Here is a 21575-nt window from a genome sequence, read left to right as displayed (position 1 = left end):
ATAAACAGTGAATAAGGATACATACCGAAGAAATAAAATGATTTAAAATTTTATTTTCTTGTATAACTTGAATTCAAAGGAAAAAAATATTTTTCTTTGTCTTTTTTTCATATTTTGTTCTGATATGTGTGCACGGAATTGTTAATCAGGCTCTGAGAAGAACATTTTTCGTGACCATATGATACTTATAACTATATATTATTTCTTAGTTTAGCGGTAACTTTTTTATTTGGCTCCGTCATTACTATTGTTATTTAATCCCGTTTTCTATAACACAGGTGTTAGTAACTTCGAAAATAAATAACTATCACTAAATAAACTGAATTTTACTCCATGAAACCTTAAATAAGTTTCGAAATATTTTATTCTGCTTATGTCTCACGAATGAAAACATTGAATATATTCATTATAAAAATAAATCAGAAAAAAACCTATACTGTGCTTTAATTTTCGCGACTAAAATAATATCTTTATTGTAATTACAGATTTGATTTTATCATCTTTGGTTAATGGAAGATTCTTATCATGAGTTTGACCTATTATTATATAAATATTTTTGAGTAAATAACATAAGTTATTTTATTTATATATTAGAACGTATAATAGCCTGGTTGGCAGGGCTCTGGACTCGCGTTTGTGCAAACGGGAGTTCGAATCTAGCCAGCTGAAGACACCCTGTGTAGTAAATGGTGACTGGAGCACGTTAAATCTGTCTGGTCGCAAAATCCTCCATGTTCCCATAACAAATTGTACCTCTGGGTGTACTGAATCGGAGATTTATCTTTCTCTGGTTCAAGTTGAAATTACGATCTGTGACGAATGACTGGATGTATGAGTGAGTCCGCCCAATAAACTGGTGTGACGTATGGGTGTGGCAGAAGTCGAATTCTTGGTCATCGATGGTGCCAGTAGAAAACAAGAACTATCGCACTCCTTGCCTTAAAGGCCTACAACAACAACAACAGAACGTATAACAAATTTTAATTGCTAATAATTACTATTTCTTTAATTATTCTTGTTATTATTATTATTTAAAATTTTATTATTTAAATACGAACACGAGGGCTGATTCATTTTATTATGATAATTTATATTTAAACAGTGTCAGTTATTTATATACATTATGTAAATATAAATATTAATTTTAATTAATAATAATCTATTAATTTTAATTAATATTAATAATATCATGAATGTTATATATTATTTTTATAATAAGAAGAACAAATTTATTATCAGAAAGTCCTCTTTACCTATAGCAATAGGATGAAATTATTAATGACCTTATTATAATTATGCAGTAACGATAATAGAAATGATTATTGTTATCAATTATTGTTATATAGTATTTTTGTATTAATATTTATTAAATATTTTTTACTAACTTTTTATTTGTATTTTTACCACTGATTCGCAATAGATCTCAGTAATAGTCAATTTTTATCACTAGTGGATTTTGAGGTCAATAATTTATTAGGTTTGTATATTGAATTTGTAAGTTTAATAATCAATTAATTTTCGTTGTAGGATTTGTAGGCATTAATTGTGTAAATTTATTCTTTTTCCTACAAAGAATGGAAATGTTAAATTGGATTATGTGCTTCAATACTAAGAAGAGAGAAATATTTTTAATGATGTATCATTAAATAATTCTATTTTCACATTTTTCTATTAAAAAAAGTCTTAAAATTATCATTAAAATTTTACTTGACTGAACTAAAAATTAATGTAGTAAAATAGTGCATAGTCCCAAATACAGTTTAAAATAGTTTTCAGAAATATTTTGTAAGTAGCTTAAAATTTAAAAGCTATGCGTTAAATTATTTCTTTAGAAAAATTTTTTATGTATTTTTACTTCGAATGGCAGCATCAGTAATTATTTATTTAAATTACATAACTGCGAGAATCTTTCAAAACTCGTTCAGCTTGGTTTACTCCCTGCATTATTGCTTCCTATTCACTTACATGTATTTGCTGTTCAATGTGTTGAATATAACAATAAAGTAAAAAATACCTCATACATAACGTGATTAAATGCAGTTAAATAAAACGCATCTTATATTTAATTAATCTCTGTCACATAAATAACTTAGCTGGCAACATTATCGTGAAGTTAAAATCCGATCCCAGTTACCTATAAACAATTATTCTATGTAACCAAGCATCCGAGATTACAACTTAATCCATCTTCGTGTAACCGTAACCGTCCCCTTCAATAAATATATACAAAAAGTTAGCTTGCGTCTCAGTTTAGACCTACCAGGTGTTTCGTTCCTTAATCATTAGCGCGTGATTTCTTAAAACAATTTTATTTAGATTTTGTATCCTTTTTCGGGAATAGATAGTAAAATCGGATTGCAAACCGTGTCGGGCTTAGGATAGGGCTTTTTGAATGAACTAGTTTCGTCACTATGAAGTACAAATCATGCGTTTTTGGAATCTTTTTTTTACATGTAGTTTATAATATACATTGTATGATAATATTTTTTTTTAATCTAAATTGCGTAAAGTTTAAATAGCTTTTGATTTATTTCGTGGATCAAAATTATTATTAAATTTTCTTATATTTTATCAGTATAAACATTAGCAGTTCATTAGTTTTCAGAGTCTTATGGTTATTTCCTTTTCCGTTTCATAAGTTGTAATATTCCTATTGATAATATGAGACAATTATTACACATTATTTTAATATAAAAATTACATCTACACTCCTTTGCTACCACTCTTTAAGAAATCGCAATTGACTTAGTTCGAAAGTCAGATTTTTATTTTGAAATTAAGTCTATTACTATTTGAAATTATTCCTATTTCAAAATACCTTCATTTTAAGCGACAAATGATATGACTATGCGAGCGACTATGATATTGAAATTATACAACAGCTGCTCTAAAATAATATTTATTTCATTTAATTCTTTAAATAATTATGATAATAAAAAGACTTAAAAAAGTGAATAATACCTAAAACTGATAGTTAAAATTCGCAGATGTAAAATTATTTTTGTAATTTTTCTCGTTTAAATGTAAATTAGTGTTACTCTTCTGTCCAAACTTGTTTTACTGAACTCTTCCATCATATTTTTGACATTGTAATGAAGATAAAACAGGCATTTCACCTTGCTACTTTCTGTTTTTGCCCATTGTATTCCACAGTTTATTTTTCATAAATCCGTTTTTTTATGGTTTAAGAAATCTACATACTTCAGTAATTATGCAGTAATTAGGTTTTCCACCCCTATCTGTGAGAAGTAATTTTAAAAGTACGTCTTTTACATTTTAATGTATTGATTTGGCTAAATCATTAGGTAATTGTACTGAAAACTATTCAAAGGATTGCCGCATCAGTTAGAATAGTAAAAATAAATAAATAAATGAAGAAAGAAAAAAACGGACCGTTCTTATAAATTTATAATAGATGTGAAAGAAACAAACCCTTTCTGTTTGAGTTTAAAGATAATTGTTTTTTCTTCTTAAAAAAAATGATTTCATTTTATTTGTAATGAGTTAGATTATATAGAATACAGTGTTTCTCAACTAAATAAAGCCACCTTTAGTCTAGTCTGTATCTAAAGACACATTTACAAGACCTAACTCACTTTCTGATCTACCTGGACAAGGAAAAAATGATTGAATAAGTAAAAAAGGGGGAAAAAAGCCCCATCAAAATAAAGCAACTTATTATATATTCGTCATGTTTATACATAACTTGAAATAAATGATAATGCGTACCATTTACAAATCCCTGAAGATCATTAGCATCAATATTATCCCGGGTTTAAATGATGGAAGCATTCAATTCTGCCACAAACTGAAACTGCTACGTTTTGGCATATATAGTCCTACCGAGGATACGTTTTCTTAAGACTATTGATTGATCAAGTAAGAGAGCAGAGCATTCATAGCTTGCAACCCATTATCAAAAGCTAGCCCTGTGAAGATTTTCAATCAGCAGCTATTATTACAAAATGCATGAATTAAAGCTATTTTAATCCCATTACTTGCAAAATGAGATTTTAGCGAAATAATATGCAGTTAGTTGAATAGTTTCAATTATTTATGATCTTTTTATCGATAAACGCTTGTATGCTTATTGAGAAATAATTAAAAATGAAATACTATTAAGTGAATTTTCTTGTTTGTTATTATAATGCTCGTAACTACGGTATGCAATTCTCATTCTTTATTAGAATGTGCAATTGTGCATAGGTTGAAAATTATGCACTATGCACTTCATTTTATTACATTTTCAATTAACGTAATTATTGTTGATTGAAAAATAATTCAAATGGTATGAGAGTAAATGAGATTTATTGCTTGTTAATATACTCATAATTGCGCATTCATTTCTTACTGTTTATTAGTAAGTGCAATTATGCACAGGTTGAAGCAAAGCACATATAATGTTAGATTCACAACTGCACTGTAATTTATATATTTTGTTTTTCGCATATGTTAAATGATTTACAATTTGCAGAAACATTTCATTCCATCATAACTTGAAAAATGTATTATGTGTATTAATGTATTATCTTTAAAGTGTGTATTATGATACATAATATAAAAATGTCTCAAATCCTATAATCATTTACGTCGGATATATATGAACCGTAAATGCGTTTAAAGTTTTACTAAAATTATTTACATTCAGTGATTTTTTTTGTAAAGATTTTATACTTTTTTTTAATACAGTACACATGATACATTTAAATGAAAGTATCTGTGTTTTAAAAACCTCACGTTGTACATACTCTGAAGCATTTTATATTCTTTATATACACGCATGTACCCGGATCCAGAGATGCCTTTGTTATCCTTCCTCCTTTTTGGATCGTTTACTTCTCTTTCTTTCATTTCGCTTGAGACATACTGTTTATCACGGTCTAATTTTATTATCTGAAATATGTATTATTCTGCTTAGGATTTCTTTTATTTATTTGTTTACTTTTTCGCTAGCAAAGTTGTATTAGGTTTTTGTGCTATGATCATGGATAACCAATTCAATCCATACAAGTGTATAGACATGGAACGATTTAAAAACTCTGCTATTGTTGTTTGAACCTAAAAAGTTTTTTTTTTATTAATATTGTTTCTTATCTCTTGATATAAAGTTTTTCAATAATTTTTTTTCTTGATTTTTTCTTGAAAAAAATCTTAATATAATTTTTCTCCTTATATAACCTTTTTTTTAAATTAATATCATTTCTTCCTCCTTGTATGAGTGAATTTTCCACTAGACGAACTAATATTTACGTCTAGTAGACTACATAGTGAGTTAAATACACACCGTTAGAATTTTCTTTCTAAAATTACATCCAATTAAGAGTAAATTTAACGGTTAGGAACATTTTTTCACCTTTACGTTATCAAGTAGTATCGTTGAAAAAACGTGTAACCATTTACAATTAGGATGGTTTCAAAACCGTCAAAAGGAAATTTACCTGGACGTTGGAATTAGGTTATGTTAGATATTTTCGTTAGATAATAGACATCGGAGTTATGTTGTGATTGAGTTGTGTTTTTTCGAATGACTCATGAAATGTGATTTAACTAATTTATCTGGTAGTGTGATTAATCGTGAGAATTGTGAAATACTAAACTTTTTTCTGTAAAGCAGCTCTGAGTGCTGTCATCTGTCCGTAAATGAGAGTTTCGTGTTCTAATAATCCAGGGTAAACAACTGGGAGGGCAAAACAGGAAACTTTTCATGAGCTGAAGGAATGGAAGAATTATTGTGGTGCCAAAGCTGGGATTCGAACCTACTTTCAAACAGTCGTGAGATTAATAGATTGGCCCTCTTAGCAATAGTATGTAATTAAATGATAGGAACTAAGGGGCTTCGTAAGATGACTCTAGTTGGCACAGAAAAAAAATTATTTTATAAGGAGCAGATAACCGTATTAGGTGAAAGCAGACGTCAAACGATTTTTCTCTCAGTTAACAGTTTCAATACCATCATTTGTAAGATTTTTTTTTACTGTTTTAGTTGAATATAGTAAAATAAAAATTAAATAAATTATTATTTAACCAGTTTTACCAAGAAATTTTTAAGAGTTGCGTACCATATAAAAACCAATGTTTGTTTTTTGTACCTAGTGGTTTCTGTACTTATTTATGCCTAGCCTTAGTAAACTTCTTGCGTTTCGTAACATTTATTATTTTTTCAATTATTTATTTCCTACTATTAAAACAATTGTTTATTCATTACACAACTTCCCGTACTTTGTTTATTTTTCCTTATCTGTTATATTTATTTTAATTTTATAACAATTTTACGCGATTTCCTTCATCATTAATTTTAAATAAACCCAAAACTACCAAACTTTTCACCGCGAATGAATGGGAATCGGAATTTAATAAAAATAAATATAACATATTCACAACAATAGAAACCTTGAAATATTTTCAAGGGTTACTTTAAGAAAAGTGCTTTTTCAAGGGCTTTAATTCATTCTTCTTTCAAATGTATAACGACCATCAAACCTTTCTCACTTCCACAATACTGTAAAAGTGACGTATTGTGGGAAAATTTCACAAATTTTAAAACACATACAAAAGAGGTGGATTTATACAGTTTCATTTTTATTCCAAAACAATCAATTTATTCAAAAGGTTCAATCATACGGAACTGAGAAAACTGAAACAACTTTCATCACTCAGGGTTATTTACATTTGATATGATTGATGTTCTGAACTTAGTTTTTATAAATTGTTCTTTTTTACTAATAATTATATTCCTTTACTTTTGCGGAAAATTGTATTAGAAACACGTTCAATTGTTTAACACGCTTTTTTATCTGATATATCAGATTTTAAGTTTTAGCAAAAAGGTTTAATATTTTGAAATAACTATAAAAAAAAATGTTATTTTCTCTCCATACTTTGTGATTTAAACAAATTACATTACTTTCCAATCCATTTATTTTATTTTTACAATCTTATTTTATTCTTTTAGGGAAAAGTCAAAAACTCGTGAATATCACTGCGTTTTCTGATCATTCAGGCGTTTAATAGGAGGGGAATGTTTATTAATTAAAAATAAGTAAATCAATAAATATATTAACGATAATAAAGATTATTATTATTTCCTTTAAAAAAAAATAATGATCTTTTTTTATTATGTGAAATAATGGTTTGATAGTTTCGTCATACTGAAAGAAAACAAAATTTTATTTAGGTGTACGAAAGTTAATACATTTATCCACAAATTTTTTTAAACATATGAGAAAAAATATAAACTTTACACATGATACCGAAACTTTTTATACTTTAATAGAGAAAATAAAATTTTTTATTTATTTAAATCTATTTACATTTTTATTTGTATACCTGATAGTTTTCATAACATAGAGTATATAAGCAAAAAAAAAAAAAAAAAGAGCATATCTTTCAAAAAACATTACTATAAATTTTAGAAATCGATTGATCACTTATATGGTTACTTAAATTTATTTGATCGCGATCACTTATATCAGTGTACCACTAATAAAAAGAAAATGAATGTATTTTTTACTATAAAAGAATTACACAAAAGTTAAAAATCCCACCTGTCTGTTGACACCACTAATTATTAACAGTTAACTGCAAAAAAAAATAGCCAATAGAAAAATACGCAATCGAAAATTTTCATCTCTAGAATTGTTCTTAAATAAAAAATTTTAAAAATTTTGTTTGTTGCAAGATATTTCGCAAAAGAACGCGTACCCTCGCTAAACTGTTCCCGTACCCCTAGGGGAACGCGTACCACACTTTGGGAAACACTGACTTACATAAATACACAAGTGGGCGACCTTTTTGTTCAAATACAAAGTTAGGTAAACAACGTTTAAGAGCACAAAAAATATTTATAAATGCATAATTTATAAATATTTTTTGTGCTCCTAAACGTTGTTTACCTTAGTTTGTACTGACTTATATAATAATGATTACTTACATCAGAGGTTCCCAAACTTTTTTTTCTCGTGGACCACTTTCAAAGTTTTACTATTTTTGGTAGACCCCTTGCTGCTACATTTCTACTGTATTCCCGAAACTCCTAAAAAATATCACCCTAGATTGGGAGTGTTAAGAAGGAAGAAAAAGTAGCACATTTTTTTGTGTCCTAATTATTAAAATAATACCTCGTAATTACTGAATATAATAATTACTAAAACAATAATCGATTCACTCACAGTCACACTTTTATGTTCGAAATCCCGGAAACAAATGAGTAACGTTTTGTTCTTGGCATTCGTATTTATAGTAATGTAGATTGAAAGCACAGCGCAAGTTGCATTTCATCCCTTAGCGGGTCTAAGCAAGAATGGCGGGCGCACGGGCGGCACTTTGCAAGTCTTGACATGTGGTGTACACTTGTACTATTATCTATTGTTCTATTCAATTCTGTGCTTGAACTGAGTCTCGAATATTTTTGAGTACCTACTTAGTGAATGATGCTAACTGCCTACGTTGATGGGTAAATCCAGGCCAAAATTTTTGTTCTTTATTATGAAAACCAGAAAATTTTTCGTGAACCCCCACTTACAACTTGTGAACCCCTGTTTTCTTTTCACGTCTACGTGAACCCCCGTGTGGTCTCCTATGGACCCCTGGGGGTCCACCTGGACCACTTTGGGAACCTATGACTTACATGCTCTTGCACTTATGTTTCAATTTAATTTTTTTTTCTTTCCAGGAGACAGGGAATTCAGGAAATTAGGCTGGCCCCTCCAAACCTTAAAAAGTATGACGCCTCCTTCTCCAAACAACGCATACTGGTCAAACTTAGCTGCGTCCACCAGCCCATCCTCATCATCTCCTCTCCTAGCCTCTTTTCATCCCCAATGTTACTCCTCATACCTACCCCACTATCCATTCACCTATTCACAGAACAGCTCGGCGGTCATGAGTTCTCTACCAACTCACGGTAGCCATCCTAGTTTAGAAGCTGCCACATCAGCTACTTCTCCTTATTTGCTGTTTCACACCGGTGTACCACCCTTCACGGCGTCGACGCCTTCATCAGCCACCTCAAATTCCATCGTGCCCGATATTGTGGGAAGGGTTTACAGTCCGCCCAGTCGACATCCTGCCGACGGACATACTAGTGGTGACAGCAGGGGGTCAGCCGAATATAAAGATGAGTCAGATAAAGAAAGTGGCGGATCTGCACCCCCAACGACCATTAGAGACTCTTCAACTATTGTGGATAAGCACAGAAGGTCGAGAACCTATCGACCGGTCCCTTATCCAGTGCCCTGGCAAGACAGGCTGGAAACAGCAGCGAATGCATAGTGTCTCATTGTATATAAAGGTAGGTTATTGTTTTGAATAAAATTAATTGCGTTTAAAGTTACCGTTCTGTTATCAAAAGAGTTTCTTCAGACCCCGGCTGCTGGTTACAAAGAAAAGCCGTTTCGAATAGGGTATGTGGGTTTAACCAGAGCCTGACTGAGGCAGGGGCATACGGGGCAGTTGCCCCTGTCCCCCACATCAAAAGGGGCCCCCAAATCGAATAGAAAGTTTATTTTACATTTCTTTCTTTAATGAACTTTTTTTAAACAAATAATCAGTACGGTGCAAAATCCATCTGTTTTATGCTGGCTTCTTCACTAATCTAATCTAATCTATATTTCGTAAATCCATGGCATTTTAGTGCGTAATACAGCTAAATTTTCGCAATTACGACGGTCAAATTTAGCTAATCAAAATCCTGTATTTTTGCATATCTCAAACTGCGATATGTTTACAAAAATACAGGCTTCTGGCGGGCTTAGTTGAGGCATCGTAATTGCGAAAATTTAGCTGAATTCTTCCCTAAAATCAGCAAGGATTTGAATTTTTCACAGCTAGATAACGAAGTTAACAATCAGAAAACTACGTTTGGCATGATTGACATAGAATTTTCAGAAAATTAATATAGTCGACAGAACGATATTTCGTCTGACCATTGGAGGTGAGGAGGGGGACCTTATAGCTATTCAATACTAGTCAATTTTCTTGTTACCTATAATGAGGTAAAAAATTTAAACACCTCTATAAAGTTCGGTTTTTTATTACTGAATTAGTGAGTGGATGGGGGCCCCCAAGAAGCTTTTGCCCATGGCCCCAATTAGGCTAAGTCGGGTCCTGGATATAACCCGTTTCACATTGGTTTAGGTTGGGAAAACGTTGGGTCACAGTGGAAATTCTCGTGATAGCTAGACAGTACTGTTACTTATTAAAAGATTTAGAAAGTATTGAACAATAATATCGTTCAAATTTGCTGCTACCTTAATATGGTGATTGGGTGAAGCCATATTACATATTCTGGCAACCATTTTTTCTTCTGCATAAAAAAAAGTTATTTCGAAGATGCATAAAATTAATAGAATTTATCTTTAATTTAAAATTTAATGCGTTTCACAACTAGAAAATAATTTAAAACTCTCTGTTGATTAATGGTGAGATAAGATAGCTATATTTTCACCATATAATGGTATAACCAATTAAATTCAACTAGAATTGCAATCGAAATTCTTTAAAACCAATCCTACTATTAATTTAAGCGGAATTGACAGCCCTTTTTCTAAGTGGTGATCTGGTCGAAAACGGAAGTTTCAGAAATTCAGAAAACAGGCTTTCAAAGTTTGATATTCTTTTCGAAATCGAACTTTAAAAATTAGCAAATTTTCTGAAAATAAATTAAAAAAGCACTAGTCTGAAAAGGTTTTATTTTTCACCTCTCAGATAATTCAGATCAGATTTACTGGTCAGAACATGCTCACAATGATCTCGTTACATTTCTACCTATAAATGTGTGATATATTAGACATAACTTATATAGGCGTACATTACTTCTCCGTCAGATATTTTAACAAAGATATATCTATTATCGTATACTGAATACAGATCAAAACTAGGATAACTGAGACTTTTGTCTGAAATCCCAAAAAGAACAGCATTTTAAGTGAACAACGTTTACGAACGTCATTCCTGTTGATTAATGACAACCTTGTCTAAACAAAAAGCTAAAAAGTTAAAATTACACGAAAAATACTTAACAGCTTGTTTGGTGTAAGGCACAGGTATGATATTGATATCGATCCAGTTATGCAATTAACATGTTTAGTAGCACGTGAAAAAATCACTAACAGCTTCTATCTCTATAATACCCCTCTCGAAAGAGATTAATATCTTTATACAAATAAAATAGAAAAGTTATAAATCTGAAAATAAAGTGAATTTTAATATATGCGGTGCTGATTTATCACATCACAAATACCTCAATCGCTTCGGGAAAAAAATGATTAAAAACTCCATTCTATTAACCTCGCCTGGCTAATCAACAACTGGTTAGTCGGAGAAAAAAAACAACAACTAATAATAAAAACTAAGTTTTCGAAATTGGAGCTTAATATTTATATAATAGAGAGAAGTCTTATCCAGCAGGAGTTCCCTAATCAATAAAGACTTTACCCAGTTTGTGTCTAGACAAACTGACAAGCTTCGTCTGGTTTTTCTATCTTAATGCATTTTCAATACATCACGACAAAACTTTGTGCAAAGTACTTCTTGACAACTTTTGAAAGTATTAGCAGTGCGCTCCCTTCCTGCTTTGTTTTGGCGCCGTGGGGAGGACTGAAAAAAAAAATATTACGTCTTTCATTCCATTTCAATTAAATTGAAAAAAAGTTTAAATTATATTATCCAGCTTTTTTTTTCGAATGCCTCTTGCGCGATGTCGGAATTTTTTTTATCTATTTATATATCTATGGATTTGAAAGGGGCTTCAGGTGTGAATATTTTTATGTATTCGTCGTTTAGTTGAAATAAATAAAATAAAAAGAACTAGCAGACGTTAGTCTGCTTCTTTCAAGCGAATACTTATTAGCTAAGAGCCCAAAAAGAAGTAGGCTAAGTCTGAATATTTCCCTCAATTTTAAGTAGTCGGAAATTTATTTAATTTTCTTTTAGTTTGTATTTTATTTTTTCTTGTCTGCTGAAAGAATTTTATGATTAAATAAAATTCCATCTATTAATTTATTCAAAGATGATAAAAAAAATATCGGAGTTCTTTGACTCTTAATATTAGTTTTAAATTCTTTTTAAAAAAGCCTATTTCACTTTTTTTTAGTAAATTACAACCATTTTGTTGGGAGCTTTTTTTGTTTATTAACCTAAAAGAATAAATGCTTAAAATATAGACGTAATCCAATTTCGTCTGTGCTATAAATGCTCGGTTAGATTAAACCATAATTGTCAAAGAGGTTTTTATTTACTAATTAATTTACTTGTTGCTATCAAGTAAAAAGAAATTACATGCTATCAAGTAAAAAGGAAGTTCCCATCTTATAGTTTGACTACGAATTTTGCACTTCAAGTTTCTAAACATCTGTGATTTTTTTCAATCTCTGATTTTAAATTCATTGCTCAATTTAGCATTCTTTAAATTTGGTTCTGACATATTATAACTATATTGAGACTAAATATTAAAACTAAGCGAATAAAATAAATGAATAAAAATATGAGGGTATTTTTTTATAATTTACTTTTTTGATGAGATTTTACGATAAAAAATAGTTAATTGAATATAAATTAGTAAAAATTAGCAACACACAATTATGCATAATTAGTATTACAATATTCAATATATTATATTATTTACAATAGTCTAAAACCACATATGGTCTTATAAATTTCATATTACAAACACATTTATTTAATTAAAATGAATTTATTTAGTTTATTTAAACTATCAATTTCCCTTTATTTAAAATTCTGAAATCTTTTTAAATAATATTAGTCATGAAACAATGATGAGGGGCAAAAAAACCATTTTTCAAAAATAAATTTTGATTACTATTTATTGCGCATCAGCTGCAAGTACAAAGAACTCATAAAATAACTTAAAAATATAGAGAAAACAACGAAAGAAGATACAAAGATTTTTAAAGGAGAATAAAAAAATTATTAAAATTTCTTTTTTTTTAATATTCACGAATTTTAAAAAAATTTAAAAAATAATTGGAAAATAAAATTAAATGAGGAAAATATGTAATCTTGTCTTCGGCTCACACGCTTATATCGGAAGAAATAGTGCTTTCTAATATTGTATTAATATAACCAGAGTAAAACACATCAATACAATAGGAGCATAAAAAATAAATAAATAAAACGAAAATAGTATAATAATAATATTACCTATTATTATTACCTAAAATTATTTACAATAGAAGAAGGTTTTTCTTGGATTATCACAAATAATCACCCTATTTTAACTTATTGGATTTTGAAATTTCTGTTCTGTCAGTTTAAAAGAAGCTTACATATTGTAATCTTCCAAAATTGTATTCCAAATATATATATATTTCTATATATATATGAAAACTCTTCAATAGATATACCTTCCCTCTGTTATGCAGATAGAGAGGGATATTAAATCCACTGAACACGATTACAGAAAAACGACGCTGAAGTGAGTTGTAAATCCGGATTAAAAAAAATAAGGAGAAAAAAATACTACCTTGCGCTTTTCCCCTCATAGTTGTGATTTTAATTTTCTCTTCATCTTAATTGCGGCTGACCTGGAAAAATAAATCCACGCTCGAAGAATAATTTCGTCAAAATTAATTTCAGTGATGCTTCAATAAATGTATGTATAGTCATATCGTTGTTTAGTGGTAACATCTGCTTATTGTTAATGTGTTCGTGACTGCCTTATAAGTATTTATTTTGTGTTCACAAAATGGTTTAAAATAAACTAGAAAATAATAAAATCCGATACAAAGTTTAATGCAAGCGTCTAGCTGTTTTTTTTTTATTTATCGTATTTTTACGGGCTTTTTTCGTACTTAATACAAATTATTTTATGGTCCCTTTCAATGACATAAATGAATGAAAATTCGATTATGTATATATATAATGCTAAAAATGAGACAATGAAATCAGTTTTTTCCCCTAAGCGTTTTTAGATGATTAATTTTATTACTTTTTAAGTATGGCTTGGTTTTGAATTAGCTCTTTTGTTTAGTTATTTTCAAGTGCTTTGACTGAGGTTAGAAACTTGTTTGAAATATATTTTGTGAAGTTGTTAATATCATGAAAAACTAATTATGTCTTTTTTTCTCATTTTTTGGTTATTGCGAAACTATAAAATACCCAAATATGTTTTATTTTATTTAGAATAATTCTTTATTTACGTTTTCCCATTGACTTGAGCAAAATTCCATTCGAATAAAACAATCTTGATGAAAATAGAGACCACCAACGAATTTGAATTCTATGAAAAATAATTTTAAGTCTTTAACTTTCAAATTATGGCTAAACATTATTTTGCTATTTTATCTTATTTATCTGCTCAAAAACAACTATGAATAATACTGAAATTCCTTCTGTAATTGCTATGCAGAGTTAAATCTTTATTTTAATCTAACTTTTTCCACTGTTTTATGCATACATTAATTTAGAGAGTTGATTTCAGTTTGAATTGTAAATTTCCAGCTGGATTGGAAGAAATTCGCTTGAAATTGAAAGCTGAAATAATCTGGAACAAAATTAAAAACGAACGAATTCCTCTTTTTTGCTATCGTTTCTAGATCAAACTGATCATTCTTATTTCTTAATAATATTTTCGATGTATACTAACCCGCAGAATTTATACGGGCATACGAAATTGTGTCAAAAATACATCTGACTTACTCTATGGCCTTAATGACACGTTTTTAATATAAGTACAAGTATTGCAATAACTATAAAGTACCAATTTGCATTTTTTTAAAATCCAACTCAAAAAAGACTAAAATCAATCCTTCAAATTGCCATAACTTAATTACAAAGTTTTTTTTAAAGATATTAGATATTAAATGTTTTCCTTTTAATAAGTCCTTAATATTTAAATTTATTTGACAATTTACTTAGACATATTTCCCTTAATAAAATTATAAATAAAATATAGATAATTGGAAAAAGTTTAATTATTGAAATTTGTATCTAAGCATCGATTATTATGTACAGGAAAAACAATTGTTCGTTAATACCTTTAATGCTGCTTTGTTGTTGATGTTCGTCAATACAATCCTACAAAACGTTGTAAAAATAATACATAAGATTTGAAAAAATAAAGTTTTTTTTAAAAATATTGTTTAATACACTAGAAACCTCCTCTCTCTGTTTACTCCCCAACCCTCGTGGATTCAAAATGATGGTATCAACACGTCAAATTTCAACTCTGTAAATGCATTTTAATTTTTGCAGTTTATGCAATTTTTTCCAACTTTAACAGTTAATAATTCTCGGACGAATTATCGAATGTTCATTTTTCATTCCATCGTAATTCCTTTACACTTTCCTACGCTTCCAGTAATTTCAAGTTTCTAAGTCTTATTTTTTGCGCAGTAAAACAAAATGTAAACTTATTTCGACATTTATTTTGGCATAAAAATAGTTATGTCTTTATCAAACCTAAAATAAATTATATTAAGTAAATCGATAGAAAATTTTAAGCAAGTTTAATTATATAAACTGCTATCTAAGCGTAGGATATTAGGTTTTGAAAAATAAACGTTCGTAAAAGCCATTTAAAATGCCTTATTTTAATACAAAAATAATAAACCTGGTAAGATTTATTTTCTAATTTTAGATACTCAATTTTTTAGTTGAATAGCAATCCTCAGAAAGCGGAACATTTAAAATTTTTATAACTGATATTTATGATTTAATCGACAATCATAATTGAGGTAATTTTTTATTCTGTCGAGGATATGAACCTAAAATTACCTTGATTCTAAAGTTATGACGATAGGTATAACACACCGTTATTTAATGCTATAAAAGCATTCTATGAACTGATCTATAAATGTTTTTTTAACTGCATACACAGACACCTTACACATCTGTAATGCATACAAATGTTTGATTGTCTTAATTACGTTTAAGACTATAAAAATAATTTTATTTATTTAATTTTTTTTTTTCTGTTTCGTTTTGGAAAAAAATTTCAAACCATTTTTAAAGATTTAATTTTCGTACGTAAATTTACGTAAATTTAAAAGGAAATTATGAGAAGCTTTAAAATTTGAAAATATAAAATAAACAACCAATCTCTAAACGATCATTTCTAAAAGCAGATGTTCCTTTGAAATAAATAGGTGCGTAACCTAATGAAGAAAGTTAGTTAATAGAAAAGCATCTGCATCAGGTTAGTCAAAAATAATTTCCCCCACACCAGTGGTCGGCAAAGTGCGGCTCCAGAGCCACATGTGGCTCTTTGGCTCCTTAAGTGCGGCTCTGGCACAAATATCCACGGAAGGCGCAATAATATTTTCATTTAAAAAAAAAACTTAAAAAACTGAAATGCAATTGCTGGATTTAAAAAACAAGAAGATATGGGGCTCCAAATTCGAACGTCTTTGTGTTGAATTGAAAATATTGGAGAAGAAAAAATTTGATCTTAGTTCACAACACAAGTGGTCTGCTTTGAATGACCTGGAGAAGGAAGACATACCCATTTTCAACGCTTGGAATAGTATTCCTGACTCTTTCGATCAGCTGAAAAAACTCGCGTTTGCTGTTCTTTCCCTTTTCGGTTCTACAAATATATGATAACAATCTTTTTCAAGCATGAACATTATCAAGAGTAAACTGAGAAGTCGTCTTATTGATGAGAACTTGGAATCATGCCCAAAATTAAAAACAACAACATACAATCCTGACTTACTCAAAATTTCCAAGGAGATGCAAGCACATTGTTCGCATTAATAAATACTTATTAAGTATGAAATTTAGTTTTATTTAGTGTACTACTTATTTAGTGTAATAAAAACTTACTAAACAAGCAGATTTGGCTCCCAATTTTTTTAAAAAGTTGTTGTAATGTTCATATTTGGCTCTTTGGCTAATAAGTTTGCCGACCACTGCCCCACACCAATGAGGAAATATAGGGGAGAAACCTTCACAATTCTGCTCTGTCAGAGAGAAAAAGTTAGCGTTTTAAAGAGGTTAAAAAAATTTTAAAAAATTCTATAAAATGCATTTGTTTAAATATTTTATTATCGGCAATTTTGTTTTCATATTTTCCTCAATTATTGCCTTATTTCAATCAGGTGTTCATTCTGAACCTGACAATCTATCTCAAATTCATATTTAAAATTCAAGCTCCTTTGTAGCAATGCTCAATGTCAGGAGTACTGCGATAGAACTGTTGAACTCAAATAAACAATCGAATCAGAAGAAAGGAGAGACGAAGGAATAAGAGAAAAAAGAAGAGAGGGATGGAGATAAATGAAAAAGAGAGAAAATCATTAAAGCCTATATAACTTTTTTTTGTGGCAATACTCTGCAACATAAAGAGCACTGAAGCTCTATTATGATCCTGCAGCGCCATCTATGAACTCTCTTCACCGAAGGATTTCACATAATCCATCTGTTTAGCGTAACCATCAAAAATGTTATGATTTCTAAATTTATTAACATATTATTACAAATTTCTTTGTCATTTTTGCCAAAAAACTATTTCTAGAAATAAATTTTCTTGGACAGATCTCGAGTACCACACAAAATTTTTCAAAAGAATAATTCTAAAAACATTATTATAACTAATTAATTATATGAAGGTAATTTAAATAGTAACTAATTAATAAATTCAGAAGTAGGCAAAGAAAACGATGCTTTTCAAGTTCTGCAAAGAATAAAATTTCATTATCTCTAGATAAAATAGATAGACTCAATGCATATGTCGCGTTGAATCATCATACTCTTTTGCGAAGTCATAAAAATATTAAATATTCAGTATAGTTTGTACAAATATTTTTATTTGAACTTAATTTTACTTTTCTTAAAAAACTTTTTAAAAAAAAGTGTGAAGGGGGGAAGAAATAAAATTTCAAAAAAAGATCGTTTTAGAATGTGATAAAAATGACGATATTTCTTGTATGTAAAACTACAAGGTGAAAATCGAAAAAAGATTGAAAACACTAAACCTTAAAGGTTTCACTTTTTCTTAATTCCTTTGTACTTCTTGCTTCTTTTCATTCATATTACTAGCTATTCTAAGTATATCTTAAACAATTCACAATTGGTAAAACCAAGAAGTTACGTCAAGTAATAAAAATATTGATAGTTAATGCCGGATCTGAAGTTCCACATATAACACATCACACTTAAGTTCCACATATTTCCACTGTATAAAGACATGACATCACCAACGAGCAATCAAATGTTTGATGACAACTTTTAAGTAACTTGTAATTTATTCTCATCCCCAATGATTTACGGGAAAATGTTTGATTTACGAAGGGATACATATTTCCAACTACAAAACTACAACGTAAAGCTTTAAAAACTGCACAGAAAAAAAAAATTCTGGTAAAATAACCATGCTGTATGGTGATAATATTTTTGGTAAATTATTAATAATAATTCTGGTAATAAAAATCAAAATTTTTGTTTTTTAAAATATTCATTTGGTATTCTTATTACCACAAAAAATAACAAACTTGAAAGTAACTTTAACCGAAAAAGGTTTTTTAATGTCATATTTTAAGGAATCATGATAAAATTATAAAATTTTACCATGTTTACCAAATTTTATCACGACACACTATAAAACTATATTTCATTATTAATTTCATCAAAGTCATTACCAAAGCAGTTCAGTAAAAATTTCCGAGCTTTTTGGTGTTCCCATAGTCACATTGAACACATAAAAGTATGGTTAAAACTACCAGAATATGATTGCATTTTACCATATCGTGTAGCTTTAACTACACTTTTTTTCTCAGTATACGATGTCTCAGTATTCAGTTACTTATTTTAAAAATTTCATATAATTTTATAGTACATTTGTCTTTTTTTATATATAACCCCATATCAAAGCAAATTTTTTATAATTTGGAAACTAACTCCTAACCGTTTGTGTTGAAACGAACTTTTTATACATGGAAATAAAATTCGTGTTTGTTTTTCTTTTTTTTTTTCGATAATCTTTTGAAATTGGATTATTTATCATGAAATTTAAAAACTCGTTGAGGTGTAATTAATTGTTTGAAAAAAAACTGCAGAAAAAAGGAAGGGAAAAAAAACGACTCAAATAACCCCCCCCCCAAAAAAAAAAAGCCAACGTAATTACAGGTCTGTACTACACATCAGTTTTAATTGTTTCTAAAAAAATATTATTTCTTATTCTTGTTCTTTAAAATTTGAAATAAAATCGTTTATCATAAACCTTATCTACTAGTTTTATAGTAATTTCCATTATTTAACAGTTATATAGTTTGTATTATAATTAGAATAAAATTTTATTTTACAAAATTTTCACCCCTGCCTCATCGTTAAATAAAATTTAGAGCAGATAAAACTTAGAAAAATTCACGAAAGCTCTTCATTCTGACACAGGGGTTAAAAATGGCTAGAAAATTTTAAAACTAAACTAAAACGTAACATATTGTAATAAAAGTTTATTATTTTAAATTTAGGAAAGGTAAAAAAAAAAATCCTCATTTTGTACGCAACATATAAAAAACAATATCGTAAAAAGTTACTATTTGTCATTGACTTGTCTGAAGTTTTCAGACATAAGGGACTATCGCCATATTAACTAGACATAGAAATGTCTTGACTGTCTGGAAATATAGGGTTGCTAGAGATAACAAAAGTTCGACGCCATTCAATTCAATCGATAACCTCGCCACATAAAGGGAAATATTAATTTTCCTATTAAGTGCTCGACTCGTTGCCTTTTAAAATATTATAAACAAATTTTAGAGGGAATTTGATTTGATGTAAACGAGTTATTAAATTCGAATATTTGTGGACAGTTTTCTTAAAAACAAAATTTAAATTTCCATTACTTTCATTGCTTAAATTGTTATTGCTAAAAACTGAGATCCTCTTTAATTGCTTTGTTATTTACCACATTTCTAAATGAGCAAAATTCTTAGCTTGTTTTTCGATCTGAATGAGAAATTATTCTTATTTATGCAACACACAATGCTTTATTATTCATACAAATAATTATACTTTTCCTTTTCTGGTAGAGCTCTTTCAAATAAATTTATCTTTATCAGATTTAATTTCTTTTAAGTTTCTTATAAATACAATATAGTCATAAAATGACGTCTACATTTTTTATTTGTAATTTCAGCAATTTCTGCGACTTAAATTTTTAAAGTAGTTCAAAAATCATCCGAACTTCTACAGTACTTAATTTTCATTTAAATAAATAATACTATTATTTATTTTTTAAATGATGCAAAAATTATGCTTTTTTTTTAATTTAAAAGCCTGTTTTAGAGATGATATGACCCAATGATGATAAGTTATGCTTGAAATAAGTTTTAGCGTAATTTTTACTTAGAGGGGTTTTGTTTAATTTTTCTTCAATTTCAAATTTATAAATCTCGAAAAATATATCATTTAAATATAAATAATTTAAAATATGTACTACATTTTAAATATTTTATCTTAATTTAACTTAATAAAATTCTTTTGAAATTTCATACTTAAATTTAAGAAAAAATATTGCTTTAAATTTGGACGTCATACTTAGTTTTTAGATTTTTTCTTCCAGTTTCAAATTTTAATTTAGTAAAACTAAGAATATAATCTATCGAAGAAAGGAATTTAATTTCAGCCCTATTTTTCTATTTTTCATTTTCTTCCTTTTTATATTAATAATAATTAAGGGTTTTACCTTCAGCATCTATAGCGTTGGATGGGGAACACATGAAATTAACTCATTGTTTAATAATAATTCATTTTCATTGTTATGTTGAAGGCATCTTTAGTTACAACTTAAAAGTAATTTTAAATAAATTCGGCCACAAATTATTGCATACGTGAAAAATTCTCTCAGTTATCCCCGATCGATGAAATTCTCCAATTATAACTCATTTTCTCCGGAACTGAATCTCCAGTTTATCGAACACTTGGCGAACGCCAAAGTCTTTGTTTACATACATTTTGCAGAGTTATACACATATACGTTCCCTGTCTCATTTACCGTCTTCCGCGTTTATCCAAGGTCGTTAAAAAAACAAAACTTGGAGTATTCACTGCTTTTACTCCCGTAGTAATAAATAGTGATCTGGGGCTATGACTTTATAAGTTATATCTCTCCCCCCTTTTTTTCCCTAAGCCCCATAATTTCAATTACGAAGTAATTTTATCCTTTCATTTTGAGTATAAATTACTGTTGCAGTAATTTGCTCGCGAATTTTTCAGATTGTTTATTTCTTTGGAAGAATTTTGTAACTGATGTTTTAACCACATCTTTGTTGTTTTTTTTTTATTCGATATTTACATTTAGATTGGTTTATTTCTATTTACGTAAAAGTTTTTTTTATTATTTATTTCTACACTAAGTTAGCGTTATGCAAAATAAGGTATAATGATAGTTATGCAAAAGCAATTTTTTTTTTTTTAATGTTTTAATAAGCTGTAGATAAACATAATATAATGAACCAAAAGATCTAAAGTCCTGAAAATATACTACAACATTAACGGATATAAATATTTTCCTTACATATTTATTTACGTAATATCACTTCATTTATATTTTATAATGTTTTTTAAACTGTTATTTTATAAAATTACATCGCAATCGTTCATGTCGCAATAATTAA

At 28.7% G+C, this 21575-nt stretch overlaps 1 protein-coding gene across 5 annotated transcripts in view; it reads left to right on the top strand.

Moving 5' to 3' along the window:
• The window catches only part of LOC107443843 (uncharacterized), a 167907-nt gene that overhangs the window by 126147 nt on the left and 20185 nt on the right, over positions 1-21575 (top strand). For all 5 annotated transcript variants that reach the window (XM_043050834.3, XM_087151817.1, XM_087151816.1 and 2 more), the window contains one exon: positions 8672-9289. In XM_043050834.3, the coding sequence (XP_042906768.3) occupies positions 8672-9270 (599 nt within the window). In that variant the 3' untranslated portion in view covers positions 9271-9289. The remainder of the gene's footprint in view (positions 1-8671; positions 9290-21575) is intronic.

The sequence above is a fragment of the Parasteatoda tepidariorum genome, chromosome 9 (assembly GCF_982258835.1).
Source record: "Parasteatoda tepidariorum strain Cologne lab strain chromosome 9, Ptep-v5.0, whole genome shotgun sequence".
NCBI classification, from domain to species: domain Eukaryota; kingdom Metazoa; phylum Arthropoda; class Arachnida; order Araneae; family Theridiidae; genus Parasteatoda; species Parasteatoda tepidariorum.
This window is presented reverse-complemented; position numbering and strand designations above follow the sequence as displayed.